A 20,820-nucleotide genomic window follows, 5' to 3' on the forward strand; every position below is an offset into this window, starting at 1 on the left:
GTTTGGTTGAACTTTCTATGATTGTTAGTGCTTATTATTTGGCTATTTAACTGCTATGATTTGAGCAAGTTATTTAGCACTTTGGCTGTTTAAATCATGATTAATCTGGTACCATTAATTCTGATTATCTAAGGTGTTATTTCTGCAATGAAAATTGAGATTTAACATTAGTTCAAGAAGTGCTAAACATAGGGAGTACACTCACGAAAGTAGAGGTGCACCTATGTGGTTTTTAGTGATTCATTTCATGTAATTTCACTGAAGAAATGAACTTGTAGCTAATTTCATAACCATGAGAATAGGTATGGATTAGTTATAAGTATAATTGATTCACTACGAAAGTAGGATTCAAATGCATAAGGAAATTACACCATAATTAGCCTAGATGTAGTATTCAATGATCCAAATATAACACTTGCATGAGTAGTTAGGGATACCACAACCCAAGGAGCTTTCATTTGTTATTTTATATAATTTCAGTAGGTTAAATTTGTTATAATTCATTGATAGTCTAAATAATAGAGAATCTTTAGTAATACCGATAATTGTTCACTCTTCCCTGTGGGATCGACCCGATATATACCCTAAACTACTAGTTGATCTGTATACTTGCAGTGAACGGGTGTAATTCGATATTTTTTAGCTTGCACGTATGTAAAATACCCGTCAGTAGAAGCTTGCCAAACCATGAAAACATTGCACCTCACTTACATTAGTAGGTGTTGGCCATTCACTTATGGCCTTCACTTTTACTTGGTTAACTTGTATACCCTGTTCACTCACAATATATCCTAAAAATACAAGTTGATTACTGCAAAATGTGCACTTCTTAAGGTTGGCGTAGAGCCTTTCCCTTCGAAGCACATCTAAGACAGATTGTAAATGCATCACATGCTCTTCCAGACTCTTGCTATAAATTAAGATATCATCAAAGTAAACTTCCACAAAATTACCAACGATAGGGCGCAAAACATGGTTCATTAACCTCATAAAAGTTCTAGGTGCATTATTCAAATCAAAAGGCATGACCAACCACTCATATAGTCCATGTTTAGTTTTCACAGCAATTTTCCATTCATTCCATCTTTCATGCGAATTTGGTGGTAACCACTTTTCATATCAATCTTAGTGAAAATAATAGCACCATGCAACTCATCAAACATGTCATCTAAACGAGGTATGGGATGGCGATACTTTACCGTTATGGCATTAATTGCTCGACAATCGGTGCACATTCTCCATCTTTCTTAGGCACTAGTAGGACAGGTACGGCACAAGAATTTAGGCTCTCTCAAATCCATCCTTTATCATGTAGCTCCTTTACTTGCCTTTGTTGTTCCTTGGTTTCCTCAGGATTAGTCCTATATGGCGTCTTATTTGGCAAAAAATTCCCAGGGATGAAATCAATTTGATAGTCAATTCCTCTTAAAGGTGGCAAACCATTAGGTATATCATCAGGAAACACGTCTTGATACTCCTGCAAGAGGTTAGTGACAACACTAGACAAGAAAGCATCAAGTTCATTAGTGAAGTAAAGTTTCTTTACAAATCAATTTAAGCAAAATCCGGTTAGAATGTAAAGCTTTTCTCACATCTTTAGCCTTATCAAGCATGCTATTTTTCCTTTCTTTCCTTAACTCAATGGACGAACTAGACCCCTTTGTTTCTTTTAATTTAGTTTTGGACACTTCCCCAAGTTGCCCCTTTGAGTTTGGTCTTTTATTAGTAGCATGCATGTCATACTCTCTTTGTAAGTTAACTTGATCCTCATGCACTTGTTGTGGTGTAAGAGGTGCAAGTGTGATCTTTTTACCATTATGCAAGAAGGAGTATTTATTTAAATACCCATCAAAGGTAACTTTTTTATCAAATTGTCAAGGACGGTCCAAAAGAATATGTGCAGCTTGCATTGGTACTACAACACATACAACATCGTCCTCATAGCGACCAATGCGAAAAGTAACTAAGACTTGCTTAGAAATACGTATCTCACTGCTGTTATTTAACCATTGAAACTTGTAGGGTCGAGTGTGCTCATTAGTTGGCAAGTTTAGTCGTTCCACCATCAATGCACTCGCAACATTAGTGCAACTCCTCGAGTCAATCACCAAACTGCAAACTTTATTGTTTAGATGGCACCTTGAATAAAAGATATTTTCTTGTTGAAACTCATCTCAACTAGCTTGTGTAGCTAGTGCTCGTCTTGCTACTAGACCAACTTTATCATTGATTGGTATCTCTTCAATTTTGTCCTGTCCCTCGAACCAACGAAGGCATGTCGTTGTACTCTTCCTCCTTATCGTCGGTGATAATTTCTCCATTTGGCAATAAGAGCATAGCTCTTTGATTTGGACATTGACTTGCAATGTGTCCAACTCCTTGACATTGCCAACACTTAGTGTCTCGATTTCTAGGCTTTGGAGCTTCCATTGCTGGTTTCGAAGCTCCCCTAGAATCAGATTTAGAAGCACTTGTCCAAGAGCTTGAAGGCACTTCATGCTTCAGCTTTTGGAAGGGCTGTGGAGTTCACGGTTCCTCCCTTCTTGGCTGGAAATTTTGTTGATTTGGAGGGAAATTTAAAGTGCAATTTCTGGTTGTACCCCTCCTCTTGAGCCTTCGCTCAATCTTGATTGTTTTCTCCACCATGTCGTCCAACTCAACATAATACTGCAACTCAAGTTGGTCGGCAATCTCTGACCTCAAACTATTGAGAAAGCGGGCCATTGTGGCTTCTCTATCTTCTCGAATGTTAGCTCTAAGCATGGAGATTTTCATGTCCTTGTAGTAGTCCTCAACTGAATGGTTGCCTTGTGATAAAGTCTGAACCTTTTGGTACAAGTCTTTATGGTAGTGACTTAGTACGAATCGCTTCTTCATGAGGCATTTGAGCTCGTAACCATTTGATCCCACCAAACTATGGCATAGTCCGTGAATTCTACCACAGCTAGCCTCAATTTTTGCTCATCCGTGTAGTTGTTGCAGTCGAACACTAGCTCCACCCGTTTCTCCCATTCAAGATAAGCGTCCGGGTCTGATCTCCCTTGAAAGGGTGGAATTTTCATTTTGATTCCTTGGATTGTGTCACCAATAGCCTTGGTGTTTCTACTCGGCCTCCTTGTTTCAATTTCCTCCATGTCCGTATCCGCATTCGAATCACTAGATTCATTTACAGATTGTTGTCTTCTTGATTTCTTAGAGGAACCTTTAGATGAATCCAAGTGATCAATCCTCTCATGAATGGACTCAACTTTTTGATTGAACCTCCTTTGTATTTTGTTCCACATAGCATCCATTTTAAGGGCCAATTGAGCTATGGTAAGGTCATTCTCATTAGTCATGGTTTAAACCTGCAAAACTCAACAAACGTTAGTAGTAAAATGCCTCACCCGCTTCCTTACGTGTTTTCCTCTCGCCCTCGTGTATCACTCAAGTGTTTAGAAACACTCTAATGCTCTCACCAATCACCTCTCAAATCACTTGATTGTTTCCTTTGAAGAAATCAGAATTTTCTCCAAGAAATTCAATCAAACTTTTACCAAGTTCACACAAGATGGTGTGTATCAGTTGCTGGAATTTTAGGGGGAAATGAACTGAATAATAACTCAAAATAAGACACTAAGTATGCTGGAAAAATACCAGATTCAGTTCACACAAGATGACTCAAGAATTTCGAAACTTTGGATTTTGACTAGTGACTCAAATTAGGAAACTAACAACTAATGGAAGCCAAACTGATTTGGACTCCTTTTGAGATTTGTAGAAACGAAAATAACTTGGAAAAATACCCAAAGACACAAATTTATATGGCTAGACAGATTATAGAATGCAACTAACAAGAATAATGGATGGCGGAAATTTTGAAATCCTAGATGGAACTCTACCCGATTGCACTAGGCTGTAAATTTGGAAAGTTGTAACAAAGTTTCTTGGGTGGTTTTGGGGTTGTTAGTGGCTGATTTTTTGGTTCCTCACGGGTACAAAGGTTAGCAATTCGAATTGGGCAGTTTGAGTGCAACTAGGATTTGTTTTGGCAAACCCAAGTCAATTTGGTTTTCCAATTCAAGTTGGTTTTTTTTTTCTTGTGAGTCTGTTTCTGGTTTCTTGCTTTTCTTTTTTTCTTTTGCGTTCTTTCTTTCTTTTTTTTTTTGTAACGCAACCAGATTTCTTTCTTTCTTTTAATTCGGATCTCACTTCAAGAAACAAGGTTTTTGGGTTATGGTTTTATGTAAGATCAGCCCCAATCTTCAAGAAACAAGAATTAGGTTTTGATCAAGTTCAAGATATGGTCAATCTTGGATTCAAGAACCGAGCCACTACTTCAAGATTTCGCCCAAGAATTTTCAGAAATTCAAGATATTATCAAGACTTCTAAGAACAAAGGTAAACAGCCTTATTCTAGTGCAAGACACAAAAATTTTCCAATACCCTTTGTCAAGAAACCCTAGTTGGAACTTTGGATAAATATAGCGACCGGATTCTTTCTCTTTTTTTTTTTTTTTGACTCCAACAATTTCAAGACTCAAACACATGACAATAAGACACAAATAAAGACCAAGAAACACCGCAACAACAAAAGTAGACTTCATACAACAAGAGTAATTTGCGGACAACCAAGAACAATAGATAATAAACTAGCGACTCCAATTTTTTTTTTTTTTTTGTTTTTGTTTTGGATACACGAATCTGATTTGGGAATAAGAAGATACGACTCGAACAAAAAGAAAAAAAAAGGATATAACCTGGTGGTTGTCAATTGGCTCTGATTACCAACTGATGTGAGATGAACTGCTTGGAAGACAAAACCCGTGACTCACTTGCGCGATCTAGACAACTAACACCGAAGGTTTGGCAGCGAAAAATTTGATCCTAATAATCCTACGAGTTACGAACAAATTGATACGATCTCAACTCATAACTAATCGAATTAATGAACCAAATTTATAGGTAGAGGAACGCCATAATCAAGGAGGTACTTGATTGACAAGTTCAGTTGAATAACTTAAGAAAAACTCTCAAGTATTCAAAGGAGCTCTCTTGGAGAAGAGAAAGTGAAATAACTCACGCAAAATTGTATTAAAAATTTGACCTTCATGAACGAACTAGACTTGGCGATTTATAGCCTTACATGGACTCCAAAACCTAATTCAATTTGGACTAAAATACCCCTTAACTAAGGACCAGCAATTCGGCTATCACTTGGTGTAGTTCTAGCCGGATTATGACTCAAACTTACTAAATAAAAGTTGGCTTAATTAAAGAATAATCTGGCCGAATTAAAGACTAAAAGAAACGACTCCATTTAGCAAGGACAAATGACCTTGCTTAAACAACACTAAGCAAAACTATCCAAATGACTAAATCTCTAATCAACTAATCGTCATTCGACTTTTCAACTTGGAGCAAGGTGTAAAGTGTAGGATCTTCATTATCCAAGCCTTCTATGATCCTCAAATCATCTCCAACTCGAGCTTGAATCGTGCACACAAGAGTTTGAAGTGACTCTCTTAGTTTTCTTATACGAGCTCTTGTGATTGGACCGTTTGGAACTTGTACAACTTGATCACTTGTAACTTGATCACCCTTCATCCTTTGTGCTCCGTCATCAATGGGTTATGTCAGGAAAATATATGGGCTAATTTGTAAGTAACTCTCGTAGCGTGTTGTTTGGTTAGAACAGGGTTTCTCTAAATTTTAAAGCAATTGTGAAATTTAATTTTGCGGTCGTACCTAAGATTATTTCGCAATTAGGCCAATAGCTAATGGTCGTACCTTAGCTATCGATAATTACGGAGAAATTGATTATCATCGCTCGTTTGACAATTATAACTTGTTTATCAGTTTATATGTGGAATTATTCTTGCATCGATGATCAATTAGGAGAACCATTTCCGAAGTCGCTTCTTGACTAGAGCTATCCAATATTATTTGAGTTTTTACAGTCTACCATTTAATTTTTAGTTAATTGCAATATTCGATTAGCATAGCTTATTGTTAATTTCCCTAAAATCCCCCCATAACTTGAACTTTAGTAGAAAAGAATTACTCCCACTCCCTGTGGATTCGATCCTACTTGCCCTATATACAAATTAACAAGTTCTCGTAAATAAATTCTGATATATCAGATTTAGCAAACTCTTTAGAGTCAGGGTGAATCTAGTAACTCATTGCACATCCAGTACTAGAATTGACTCAAAACTGCTTTTGTTGGCAATTAGGATTATCATTATTATTATTGCACAGGCCCAATAACCTGTCAGGCAGGCTATGAAATGGATTCTCAGATACTTGCGAGAGATTTCTAACTGTTGTTTGGAGTTTGGGAGAAATAATGACACTTTGGTTGATTTTGTAGAGTCTGACTATGCCGGAGATCTTGACAGGAGAAGATCACTTTCAGGTTACGTATCCTGTATTGGCGGTTGTGCAGTTAGTTGAAAAGTTACTTTATAACCTATTGTAACTTTATCTACTACGAAAGCAGAATATATGGCCATGACCGAGGCAATTAAAGAAGTTTTTGTGGTTGAAGGGTTTGTTTGACGAGTTCAATCTTACTACTATTTACTGTGATAGTCAAAATACCATTTATTTGACTAAAGACCAGATGTATCATGAGAGGATGAAACACATTATATGAAATTTCATTTCATTCGAGATACTATTGGTGAAGGAAAAGTTCTTGTTCAAAAAACCAGTACCAAGGAGTATTCTGTTGACATGTTCACGAAACCTCTTCCAATTTATAAATTCAAGCAATGTTTGGACTTGATTGGTGTTCGTTGTTGGTGATTTAGACCCATTGGGGCTTATGTGGAGAAGGTAGAGCAGATTTACCATTGTCGATGTTGGGGACACGCCAAGGTGGAGATTTGTTAAAGTGACTTTGTCCCACATCGCCTTTTGTATAAGAGAGCCTTTCCATTAGTTGCCTATAAATATAGTAGGCCTGTGATGGGAATAAATGCACCAAACTAAGAGAGTTTTAGTGGGTTATTTGGGTTTTTCGGTCATTAAACCTTTTGTTTGGTAAAATATTTTGGGTTCTCTTGTGTTTTAAGTATTAGGTGTTTTGGGTTTTTAAACACTTTCGTAAGGCATTTTTTATACTCTCTTCTTTATAGTAAAATATTACTTCTCCTCCACTAATGGACGTAGGTCAATTTGACTGAACCAAGTAAATTCCTGTATTCCCGTTTTATTTATTTTTGATTTATTATTTGTCATTTGGGGTTATAAAAATTTCTTTCGTTAATTTTTTGGGGCCAGACCTAACATAATATAATAACATTGTATGGAAATTCATTAATTGCATCAAGATAAGCTTGTGTGAATGAGGTTAAACTCCAAAGTCCAAACTAGGAATAACAGAAGTAACTGTTTTTTTTTAGATTTACACCAAAATAAATATATCTTGGCAGGCACGTATCTCGCTACCAAATTTTCAAGGAGGAAAATACAACTTAGGGAAATTCATATTGTTTTTTCTTTTTAAATGAAAGCTCTATTGATCAATCAAAGCGTAGTCTAGAGGCTAAAACCCCATAATACAGCACAAGGTAATCAACCAACGACTGCCATCGAAAGGAACAAGAAAATACATCAAGCTAAATGGATTCTGGTCCAAGTTCCATCCAGAGTTTTGAAAACCGGATCGGACCGGTTGGTTCGACCGATTGAATCGCGAACCGGACATGGCACCGGTCGGGTTCTATGGTAGTGTTGACTTTGTCAGAAAACCGGTCAAACCCGGTCAAAACCGTGAAAACTGCCAAACCGGATCGAACCGATTTTCAAGTTTCCCCTCTTTTTTTTTTCTTTTTTTTTTTTTTAAGTTTTGCAAAATGCTTTTATCAAGATTCGAACTCAAGACCTTTGTAACAGAAGACCAATATAGTAACCATTGCACCATCATATCTTATTTGTTTTTTTTTGATAACTTATATATATAAAACAAACATTCATATTTCTTTTTTCCATTTTTCTTACAAAATCTCATTCTCTCATGACTCTTTCTTTTTAATCTTCAACACACACTCTCTCTTTATCTCTCCTCTTTTTTTTGTTACTCCCTTTTTAATCAAACCTCTTTAGTTTTAATTTATTGATGTTTTCTTCCATCTTTTTAATTTTGTTTTTGTCCATTAAATTGAAAAAAGTTAAAAAAGAAATATTTTTCTTTAACCCAAATCATTTAATGCTACAACCACTCACTTTTATCTCATTTTTTGTTTCTTACCAAGTTTGCATTTCTATTTTCGATTCTCTTGATTTCCTTCGAACTCCAAACTTTCTTTTTTAAATTGCAATCTCTAAATCCCAAAGACGTAAATTAAAATTTAAGTTCACAATGTCAAATTCTCATAGATGTGAATTTTGTATAATTTCAAAATATTGTGATATTTTTGGGTTAGATTTAAGATTATTTTGGTAGATATAATTGAAATTGAAATGAAATTTATTTGTCTTAACTTATAATTTAAAAAATTTATTTTTGAAATTCCAAGTTATTCAAAAATAGTAAACTTTTCATCATATAAAGTTTTAAATTAGTCTATTGCATGTCTTATTTTTTGCATATATATATATATTTATATAAATTATTTTTTAAAAAATTCATTGAACCGAGGTTGAACCGGCCGTCTGACCGGTTGAACTTCGACCCTTTCACTTCACCGGTTCAATTGACGGTCCGGGTTTTAAAACATTGGTTCCAACTAATGCTCAGTTCCCAGCTTCTTTTCGTTCTCTTCACTTTGTGCCATGAGAAAACTGCAAATCTAACATCATTCATGATCTTCTGAAGAACCACCTTCACTAGCCATAAGCTCCACCGAAAATGTAAAATGATTTGTGACCTTCCACACATAATATACAGTAGTGGATAATGCCAATAAACACAATCCATAATAAAAAGAGCTAGAATTATATTACCACCATACTAATTCATCACTCCAAACATAAGATCTCCCATATAATTAGAAGCACAAAGCTTGAACTTGCCTGCAAACTTTATATGATGAATAGGAACACTTAAAGAATGGGTGTTCAACTGTCTCCACCCCTATTCCGCATAACTTGGAAATTTATATTATTGGGAAAAAATATTCACATAACTTGCACGTAAAACATAATTGATACTATAGTTACTGCTGTTATTGTTATTGTTATTGTTATTGTTATTACTACCGCGACAACTACAACATTTTGATATCCGACAGTTAGCAACTTTCCAATCAGTAGAGAAGGAACCTGCATTTTAGACTCCTTAATGGTATTTTTGCCTTGATTAATAATATTATATATGTAACCAATTTGTGACTCGTTATCCTTGGCAATCAAGTCCAAAGCATGTAGAAGCGGTACCTTTGCCTTTGAAATCATTATTGCTCTAGTCCAAAGAGCAATTAGCTACGAAGTAGACCACTGTTAATCCTTTGTTCGTAGATGCCAAGCTTGGGCCCCTCCAAATAGGTGAAACAAATAGTAAATTTATATACAAAGATCTGTAGAAATAGGGGAAAAAAGAAAAGCTTAAAAGAAGGTTGAGTTAGAACATATATTCTGTTGCTCGTAATGAAACTAACATTCATTTGGAGATCTGAGTTTTTGAAGTTTTTGTAATGAATGTATGATAATTAAAACTTAGCAAGTAATTAAATGGGGGACATAGTTTCCCCTCATTATGGAAATTTTCTTTTTAACAAATTAAATGGAGCACAACATCAAGTTACCATTTATTTTCTTCTTTCTTTAAGCTAATTATGGTATGGCTAGTTTTGGGTGAGGACACATATGAAAGCGTACCTGATAGAAAATCTCCAAATGAGTTAAAACCTGAACTTTGAACGTTCGATATTGGACAAGAATTCGTGTTTAAAACCAGATGATACAACTGAACGAGGAATAGGTCTTTTGCAGGTATACGCATCTTGCAAAGAGTCCTTGACATTTGGTTACACAAACCAATTTATGAAATCATTCTATTGCATTTTGGCTTTTTTTTTTTCTTTTTTAGCACAACAATTACATAGTATTCATTGACTATTCAAATGAATTCATAAAGAATCTTTCAACCTATTTTCTTAAGCCGGCACAATAGAATTTGGAAGTCATTTTCAGGCCACGACTCAAATCTCGTACTCCTGCGTTCAAAAATGCTTGATTTTGAATAAAGTAGGCAAACCAAAAACTGCTACTTCCTTTGACGCAATTGTTCACTCTTGCGAGGCTGTTGAAACTTTAATGAAACGGTGCCTTTTCTCTAGACAAATATACATATGTTGCTAACTTCTTTTTTTACAATCTTAATCTATTAGTGTAAAGAAAGTGCATTTTTTTTTCAACAATCTTAGTTTTTTTTTTTGGGAATCTTGTTTTATTATTGTACTTCTGTGTTTTATTGTGTCGCTTTTAGGCAAGAATTTAGAGTCCTATTGATGACACGTATAGTATAGGGGATAACCCCAATAATTCAACTGAAAGAAGAAAAGAAATGTGACTAGGCCAAATTGTCGCTACTCAAGAACTATACTATTTTATATACCGAATATGCCAAAATGGACAGTCCTGATTCCTCCAAATGGCTTTCCACAAATGAGTCGTGTTTCTATTCTCATTGATGATTTAAAAGCCTGATTTGTGGATGTAAGAAGTTCTAGATGACAAATACCGTAACAAATATCCGTCAGCAAACTTTCGGATCTTGGAAGATAGCTAGTTGTATTTCTTGTCCAGGTCCGCACAAGCATGATATGTACCCAGAGGTCTCAATCTTAGTAAATAGAGCGAATGTCATATGTGGTCACTAAATGATTTAGGTTTTTTTTTTTTTTTGGCTACTAAGCTTTTTGTTTAACCAAAAGCGTCATTCAACCAAATAGAACATACATTTTGTGAACGAAAAGTATATGTTTTTATTAGTTGATTGATTAAAAGTGAAGCTATACACTAGCTGTGTAAATAAAAGTATATATTTTTATTAGTTGAATGACTATATTAGCTAAAGAAAAAGTTTAGTGATCAAAATAAGGAATTTCAAATAGTTTAGTGATTTTTTCAGCAATTTTTTTTTATTAAATATGTCTCCACTGTGCACGACCATTTGAAAAAAATATGAAAGGGTGACAAATAGGTTGTCTTGACTGATTCAATTAATGTGTAAATTATAAATAACCTTCTTATACATAATCTCCCTGATTCAAATACTGTAATATAACCTTCTTATGATTTTATGCAAATTAAAAAAAGGACATAAATCACACCTCGAATGATGGTTACATTGTTCAACGAAATGAAGTAATTGTAATTGTCAAATTACATTTTATACAACAAAGTGAACAAATTGTAAATATGGAATGACAAGCTCCATAACTAAATGAAAGATGCAAGTATCAAAATAGTAAGATGTTGCATGTATATGAACCAAGTGAGAGTACTAAATAACCGGATCTACAATCAAAGGAACATATTGCATATGCACTATCACTGTCAACATATATATATATATAAGATTAATCTTTAAATTAAATGGATGTGTCACAAGTTATAATAGCAAAGTACATTGATTTGATATGCCTAAGGTGAAGTTATAGATGCTGATTTCATTGCTTATTTGTGGTAAAAACTTTTTTGATATTATTCCTTTCAGCACATCGCTCTCTTTTATCCGACATATGGCATATATTTTCTAAAAAATCAATTGCAATTCACACAAAACCTCAATCTGAGAGTAAAAAAACAGACATAAAATCTGACGTAGTCAAGGAATGACTCACCCCAATGTCAAAATTATTGGCTTAAAATAAGGTAGACAAATCAAAGTTGATACTCTAAAAACAACTATTTTATATCTGTTACCCGCATATGGCAAAAGCACGATAACACAATAAATAATTCCGTATTCAATTGATTAGCCATTTCCAGTACTAGTGGAAGGAAACTAGAAAGCTGCAGGTTCATCAAACAACCTATGGATCAAGTGGAGCAGCTCCGTCCTCATGTACTCATCTTCCCTTTCCAAGCGCAGGGGCATGTGAATTCCATGCTCAAGCTAGCCGAGCTTCTATGCCTTGCCGGCATCAACATCACCTTCCTAGTCTCCTACAACATCCACAACCGTCTCCTTCGTCACACCGATGTTGTATCACGGTTTAGCAAGTATCCCGGATTTAATTTGGATCACTATCCCGATGCATATGATGAAAGCAAGATACATACAGCCCAGCAGATCATGGAATTGTATAGTTCTCTGCAGTCAGTAGTAAAGCCATTTTTGAGAGAATTCATGTCCAAAGATCCAGCACATGGTACCGGGAAGAATAGGCCCCGGTTCTCAAGTATCATTGCAGATGGGATCTTGAGTTTGGCCCTTGATGTTGCTGAAGAGATTGGCTTGCCCTTGATTTATTTTCGAACGATTAGTGCTGGTGCCTTTTGGACTTACTTTTGCATCCCTCAATTGGTTGAAGCAGGCGAATTACCCTTTCCAGGTATGTAACTTACTCTACACAAAGGATTAGTCTTTAACTAGTAATCAAGGAACACTCTCTATGTGTGTGTAGACAAAAGTCATATTTTTTCATCGAGAATGGTTTTACACTTTTGGATATGTTATGAAAATAAAAATGTATAGATAAATAGTTATATGGACGTCACTTAAAACTATTGGGTGCACTCCATGTCTACGTATTTAACAAAGAAGCACATATTAGATTTTGTACTCAATTAATTAGGTGGTGCAAAAATAAGAAAATTGAAGATTTCCTTTTTAGTTGTATTACTTTGTCTTTTATTTGTAGTCTAGTTAGAGGTGTAAACCAACCTAAACAAGTTGAACACTTTAGTATTCAAACTTATTTAATTATTTTGATGAATTTGAAATTTTGTTCAAGTTTGATTTGTTTATTTCTTGAGCTGAACTTGAACAAGCTTTTTGTGAGTCGAACTTGAGTCGAATTCGAGTAGTTTGAATTTTTTACATATAAATTTTACTTATATGCTAATCGGGTTGAGCTCAAGCTGAGTTTCAAAGTTTATCAACAATAAATTTCTGTTCAAACTTGATTTGATTAGCTAGTGAACCAAATTCGAATAAGTTCTTATAAAGTCGATCTCGATTTAAGTATCAAATAGTTTGATTCGTTTTTCAACTATAAATCTAGTTAATATTGAAAATGTTTTTGCAGGAGATGACATGAATATACGAATAGAAAATGTAAAGGGCATGGAAGGATTTTTAAGGCGTTGTGATCTACCCAGTTTCTGCCGTGTTAGTGACCTAACTAGCCCAGATTTTAGTTTGTTGTTGAGAGAGACCCTACAAACACCTCGGGCCAAAGGGCTCATACTCAATACATTTGAAGATTTAGAAGGGTCTATACTGTCTCATGTTCGAACTTATTGTCCGAACTTATACACCATTGGACCTCTTCACGCACATTTAAAGACTAGGCTCCAACTCCAGGTAGCAAATTCAAACAACTCAAATTCAAACTCGAATAGCTTGTGGCAAGAAGATAAAAGCTGCATAAAATGGCTTGATAATCAGCCACCAAAATCGGTGCTTTATGTGAGCTTTGGGAGCATTACTGTAATCACAAGAGAAAAACTCCTTGAGTTTTGGCATGGTATAGTGAATAGCGGGGTAAAATTCTTGTGGGTCATCCGTCCGGACTCAATCAAAGCAGAGGCTGGAGATGATGTACTCAAGACTGCTAAGTCAACTCCTGAAATGGAACTGGAGGAAGCTACTAAGGAAAGAGGCTGTATGGTAGGATGGGCCCCACAAGAAGAGGTGTTGGCCCACCCTGCAATTGGTGGATTTTTGACACATAGTGGATGGAATTCAACTTTGGAAAGTATAGCGGAAGGAGTGCCAATGATTTGTTGGCCATATTTTGCTGACCAACAACCAAATAGTAGGTTTGTGGGAGAGGTTTGGAAAATAGGGTTGGACATAAAGGACACTTGTGACAGAGTAATTGTGGAGGAGGCGATCAAGGATCTGATGGTGGAAAGAAAGGATGAATTCTTGCATAGAGCTGACGAGATGGCCAAAATGGCAAGAAAGAGTGTTGAGGAAGGTGGATCCTCCTTTTGCAACTTGGTTCGTTTGATTGATGACATAGTTAAGGGCTAATATCAACAAATCATTGCCATCAGATTTGTGTATGGGGGTTTTGTCATCATTCTTAAATTTGTGAGATGGGCATGCAATAGAAAATTTGAGGGCTAGCAATCCATAGTTGTTGTTTACTTCTTTTTCCTGTTTTATTTGACAGATGCCCTTTTTTTTTTTTTCTTTTTTGTATATGCTAGAAGATGATCTTTCCTGAGAATAATTCAACATAGGAACCACTTTTTGTGAACCTTTGGATGGAGACATTTCATAATGCAACTCTTTAGGCTGTTTAAGTAAAGAAAGTTTAGATTCATAATTTCTATGTTGAACAACAACTGGTGTATAAAACCAGAACCATGGTACAATTGGGCGAGGAAAAGGTGCAAGGAGTCCTTTGATATTTCGTTATGCAGCTCAAATTATGAAATTATCACCAAAAAAAGTTCACAAATAGTTCATTTTGAATAAAGTAGGCAAACCAAATATTGCTACTTCCACTGAAACAACTGTTCTCTCTTGCATGGCAGTTGAAACTTTAACAAAACAATATGTCTTTTCTCTAGACAAAAATACATGTTGCTGATCAGTAATATTTGCTTAGTTTGGATTAGTAATTTTTGGAAGTGTTTTTGAAAAATTTTATTGTAGCAGTGTATATGAAAAATTTTTATAATAAAAATTTTTAAAATATTTGATATATTGTATGAATGAGATGTTTTTTGAGTTATTTTTATTTGTGTATTACTATAGTATTGTATTTGAAAAAAAGTCCAATCCTTCTTTCGCAATCTTAGTTTACTAGTGTACTTTTGTGACTGATATTTTTCACCATTTTTTAGGGATTTAAGAAGTGAGGAGGGGAGAGATTTAAGAAGTGAGGATGGGAGAGGGAAATTTGAACACGAGCCTCCTTGGTAGTGTGCTTGGTTGTATTGTTTTTATGCAGGAGATTGGATTTCTATTGATGACAAAAGATTCTATTCTACACGTATAGCAACGTTTTGAAATCCATATCCATTCATTGACTCAAAAAGGTTAATGGTTAGTGATTCGACCGTTAGACCAGTCGTTATTGACCCGTGATGTCACAATTATTCAAAAAAAAATACTAATTATATAAATTAAATATTTAAACTATGAAAAAAGATTAAATGAAAATAAAAAATAGCAAAAAAGAAGAAAATACTAACAATTAAAAAAGAACATGGACTACATAATCTGAATTTAAATTTTGAAATTCAAATTTTGCATATGTATCATACATTCAATCATGATAGTGCACACATTATTAATATATAAAAGATTAACTCCATTTTTTTTTAAACAAAAATTAGAGACATTGGTAAAATGTACTATATAAATAACTTTTGTCTCTTGAAGGGTTAAAAAGAGTATAAAAAGAAAGCATATGAGTAAGGATGGCAATGGGGGCGGGGGGAATTCCCTCCCCCCCCCCCTCGGCGCTTAGAAACGGGGCGGGGTAGTGTATCCCCGCCCCGCCACCCGTTTTAAAAAAATAAATATATATAAAAATATATATTTATATATTTATATAATTATATATATAATATATAATTTAATTAGTTACAAACTTATGATAATGATATTATTAGTTATATGTATTACATAACGGATATTAGTATATGTAATATAATTGATATTATCAATTATACTAATAATTATATATGTCTACTAATAGAAATTATTAATTGGTTATACTAAATTTACTAATACATTTATACTAAATCCCTAATTACACTTAATACAATAACATTTTTTTTCTCAAAAAAAACACAAGCATAATAATGAATTAGTGATTATATTTGTGCCAAAGTAAAAATTTGACTACTTTAGTTGTATTTTATTTCATCATGTTGGATTATATTCAAATAACTTTTGTTTAATTGTTTTTATAAATTTCAATTGTGAAATTACGATGAATAATAATTTGGTGATGTGATGATATTTTAGTGCTTGATTATTTGCTAAAATTTAACTATAATAAAATTATATAACAAATTTTTATTAGACCTGCGGGAGTACCCACGAGGGAAGCGGGGCGGGGGGAGCGGGGGATAGGAGACAGGAGACGGGGCAGGGGCGGGGGGTATATATGAGTAATAAATGTATAAATATTTTTTGTGAGACGATTGAAGATAATATGCAGTGGTAATTGGCTGCCATTTAATATAGATTATCATTTAATGGTGGAAATTTGACTAAATTTGAAAGTTGTGACATCAAATACAGCAAGAGTAAAGAGACAACTGATGATCTCAAATTGTCCCGATTCATTGTAGTTTAGCGCTTGAACTAATGGGTCAAATTGGATCAAGGTGATTCTTTTTGGTTCCATCCTCCCGGCTAGGGTGCCTAACCGGACCAAACAGATGACTGGTTGACAATTCAATCATTTCAACCGCCCAATCTAGTCTGAGTTTGAAATCCATGACATAGGGTATAGGGAATAAAGCCCAATACCACAACCCAACGAAGAAATATAATATGACTAGGTGTAACTGTCACCATTTTTCACTTTGATAATTTTTTAACTTTTTTTTTTATTAAATCTGAGTTTCTTCAGATTTCAATTGCCAGATCTAGAATTTCTTGGATCTATTCGTTAGATCTCACCATAACATCTAGACTTGAAGAAATTAATCAGCAGATCTGACGATTGGAAGCATATACAGATATCTGTGGAGTTACAATTATTTTATCTCATTTTTTAAATTAGGAACTTTATAATATAATTGTTATTGTTCTTCAGATCTGGAGTATCCTTTTTTCAGATCTGTTCTTTGATATTTGTATATGTTTGATGATGTAATTTCTGCCATTAGTGCAGATTTTAATAAAATTATGATATTTTACAAAAAAAAAAAGGTGTAATTGTCATGCTCTATAATTTTTTTTAAAAAAAATTTGTCATGCTCTATAATGATATTATTATAGTCAATATGTCAAAATCGACCGTTCCCATCCAATCCATTGCTAGCAGCCAGTTTGCCTGATTCCTCATAGTCCTTCTCCATGAATGATTCATGTATCTATAATTGTACGTCATTGATGATTTAAATGCTTGTTTAGTTAATGCAAGAAGATTGTTTTTCAATTCTTGTCCGTCGAAGAAAATTATCTCGATGTTAGTAAATATGTCTTCGTTGGGGCACAAACATATGAAAAAAAAAATACAGAAGGGTGAAAAATATGGTGTCTTGATTAATTCGTTAATGGGTAAACTACAAATAGTTTCCTTTGCTTTCAGTTATTGCTACCTAACCCTTCTATCGTTTCAAAAATTGCAACATAACTCTCTTTGTGGTTTTTTGAAAAGTAAAACTTGGAAGAAACCCACCAATGATGGCTGCCTTATACAGAAAAATGAACTAATTAGAAGTGTAAGCATAAATTGACAATTTGTACAACAAATGAAAAATGGAATTATCAAAACCAAAAGATATTATAGATATATGAACAAAATGTGAGTAGTAGTAAATCAGGAGATCTACATTCAGAGTAACAAACTGCACAGATAACGACAAGAAGAACAAGATTTGCAAATATATAAACAAAGTATAAATACCAAATAACAATATATCTCATGAAATGAGCAAAGTGTTTGGATTTAATACGCAGCAAAAGCTAAAGGTATTACTACTCATGATGTCAGTCAATTTCTACACTACATAAAATTGTATAGGAGTTAAGTGGCATTTTCAGACCGTAGGATATTAGGTGATGATAAATCAAACCAGGAGGGCTAAAGTTTAATTTAATCTTAATTTGTTTACAAAGAAAATAAAAACTCGTGGCGTAACAATTTTCAGCCAAAGCATAAATTATGTAAAAGAGATATGCATACCTCGCAAGTAAAAATAGAGAAGGACATTGATTTGATAAGCCTAAGGTAAAGTTATAGATGCTGTTTGGATTGCTAAAATTTTGGAAAAACTTTTTGAAATTTAGGTGTGATATATTTTTAAAGCACTTTCTTAGTTCTTTACGGCACATAGATTATATTCTGAAAATTGCTACAGTATTATTTTTCTAACAACCCTTCTGGAAAATGCAATTCAAACGAAACCTCTATTTAAAAACAGGACATAGGATATGATGCTGTCAAACAATGACTCATCCTAAAGCCAAAGTTTTTTTTCGTTTTAAAAAAGGTAGATAAATCAAATTTTTGTACCATGAATGTATAGTAGTATATCATACTTATATGGAACAGCACAACAATTAATACAATGATTTCCTCTTTCAGGTGATTAGCAACTATCACTACCAGTGGAAAAAACTAGCAAACACCCTTCTCAGAGCTATTGTTTTGTGCTAGGCTAGCTGCAAAAAGCGGTTCATCAAACTACCTATATGGATCAGGTGCAGCAGCTCCATCCTCACGTACTCATCTTCCCTTGCCCCGCACAAGTTCATGTGAATTAATTCCATGCTCAAGCTAGCCGAGCTTCTGCGCCTTGCTGGCATCAGTGCCACCTTCCTGGTCTCGTCTAACATCCACAACCGTCTCCTTCGTCACACCAATGTTGTACAACGCTTTAAAAGTATCACGTATTTCATTTGGATCATCATCCTGAAGCATATGATGAAAACAAAGTACATACACCCCAGGAAATCATGGATATGTATACTGGTCTTCAGTCGATAGCGAAAAAACACTCTTGAAAGAATTCTTGTCCAAAGATCCGGTAGATGGTAGTGGGAAGAACAGGTCCTTGTTCACTGGTATCATTGCAGATGGTATCTTGAGTTTGGCCCTTGATGTTGCAGAAGAGATTGGCTTGCCCTTAATTTATTTTCGAACGCTAGTGCAGGCTCTTTTTTGGCCTTACTTTTGCATCCCTCGATTGATTGAAGCAGGTGAATTTCCCTTTTCAGGTATTTAACTTACTCTATTCCAATGATTGATCTTAATTTACACGACTCTGAAAGATTGATTACATGAGCGTGTCTATTCCAACACATAAGCACGGTTAACACAAAAGATCACGCAACGGAACTAAAACTATCATATTGAATTTTGATAAACCAAGAAACAAACTTACAATCCACAATTGAGAAGAAGAACAAGGCCATTAAATAGGGCACTAGACTAATTAATTCCTAGATGGACTCTACTGTGAGTTACACTTCCATGTAGACAACTTTCTAAGTATCTATGCAATTAAATCCCACAACTTTCACAATTAAACCCAACACAAACTTGACATCAACATGTATTATACTTAAAACCCTAATCAATATAAAATTTTAATTATCTTGGTTTAATATTGTCAACAAGCACATGTTACAATTTCGTACTAAATAATTAATTAGGTGGCGTGTAAAAATTTGCTTTCCATTTGTTTCGTCTTTTATTTCTATTCTAGTCAACTGCTAAATTTTGTTGCAGGAAATGACATGGATTTACCCATAGCAAATGTTAAGGGCGTGGAAGGACTTCTTAGAAGTCGTGATCTACCAAGTTTCTTCCGTGTGAATGACCTGACCAGCTCAAGTTGGTCAGTTTCAGTTTTATGCTGAATGAAACCCTACAGACACCCCAAACCAAATGACTCATACTCAACACATGCATTTGAAGATGTAGAAGGGCCTATACTCTCTTTGTACACAAATTGGACCGTTTCATGCTCATTTAAAGACTAGACTCCGACTTCAAGAAGCAAATTTAAACAACTCGAACTCGAATAGCTTATGGGAAGAAGACAGAAGCTGCATAAAGTGGTTTGACAATCAGCCACCAATATCAGTGCTTTATGTGAGCTTTGGGAGCATTACTATAATCACAAAAGAAAAACTCGTAGAATTTTGGCTTCAATCGTGGTGGGGCTAGGGGATGATGGAGAGGAGACTTCTAAGTCACATTCAACTGCTGAAATGGACCTAGAGGAAGCCACTAAGGAAAGAGGCTGTATGGTAGGACAGGCCCCACAAGAAGATGTGTTGACCCACTTTGGTGGATTTTTGACTCATAGTGGATGGAATTCAACTTTGGAAAGTATAGTGGAAGGAAAGCCATTTGTTGGCCATATTTAGGAGACCAAGAACCAAGTAGTAGGTTCGTCGGTGAGTTATGGAAATTAGGGTTGGACGTGAAGGACACTTGTGAAAGAAAAATTGTGGAGAAAATGATCAGGGATCTGATGGTGAAAAGAAAGGATGAATTCTTGCAAAGAGCTGATGAAATGGCCAAATTGGCAAGAAAGAGTATTGAAGAAGGGGCTTCCTCCTTTTGCAACTTCCTTCGTTTGATTGATGACATGGTTAAGGGTTAACATGAACAAATTATTCGCATGAAATTTATGTGATTCATGTACCGATGCTTTTTAATTTGATTATTGGAGCAAAGGGCATGCAATAAAAAAATTTATAATTAGAAATACATAATTGTTTGTTTGCTTGTTTTTCCTGTTTTATTTGACAGATGCCTTTTCTTTCTTTCTTTTTTTCTTTAAATTTGATTTTTCTGTTTTTGTTAGAAGAACGTCTTTCCTGAGGATAATTCAACATAGGAACTGCTTTAGTCAAACTATGGATGGAGACATACCATAATGCAACTTTTTAGGCTGTTTAAGACTTCAAGTAAAGAAATTTAATCTTTTGTATATATTAGCACTCCGACTCTTGCGCTTTCAAATGATACGTACTTTTTTTTTATTTTCTTAATCATGTTAAAAAAA

The 20,820-nt window shown here is 34.6% G+C and overlaps 1 protein-coding gene and 1 pseudogene across 1 annotated transcript; both read left to right on the top strand.

Moving 5' to 3' along the window:
* The first annotated feature begins 11,797 nt into the window (after positions 1 to 11,797).
* LOC113783070 (7-deoxyloganetic acid glucosyltransferase-like) lies at positions 11,798 to 14,236 on the top strand. Its single transcript, XM_027329094.1, has 2 exons — positions 11,798 to 12,488; positions 13,185 to 14,236. The coding sequence occupies exons 1-2, from the start codon at positions 11,969 to 11,971 to the stop codon at positions 14,135 to 14,137; spliced, it is 1,473 nt and encodes a 490-aa protein (XP_027184895.1). The 5' UTR covers positions 11,798 to 11,968; the 3' UTR covers positions 14,138 to 14,236.
* A 4,257-nt stretch (positions 14,237 to 18,493) lies between these two features.
* On the top strand, positions 18,494 to 20,415 carry LOC113782210 (annotated as a pseudogene).
* Positions 20,416 to 20,820: the final 405 nt, after the last annotated feature.

The sequence above is a fragment of the Coffea eugenioides genome, chromosome 9 (assembly GCF_003713205.1).
Source record: "Coffea eugenioides isolate CCC68of chromosome 9, Ceug_1.0, whole genome shotgun sequence".
Taxonomy (NCBI): Eukaryota; Viridiplantae; Streptophyta; class Magnoliopsida; order Gentianales; family Rubiaceae; genus Coffea; species Coffea eugenioides.

Excerpts from the sequence above, each read along its gene's own strand:
- LOC113783070 (XM_027329094.1), top strand. The coding sequence starts at position 11,969 with ATGGATCAAGTGGAGCAGCTCCGTCCTCATGTACTCATCTTCCCTTTC. Across the intron at positions 12,489-13,184 it reads AGGCGAATTACCCTTTCCAG|GAGATGACATGAATATACGA; the intron begins GTATGTAACTTA and ends ATGTTTTTGCAG.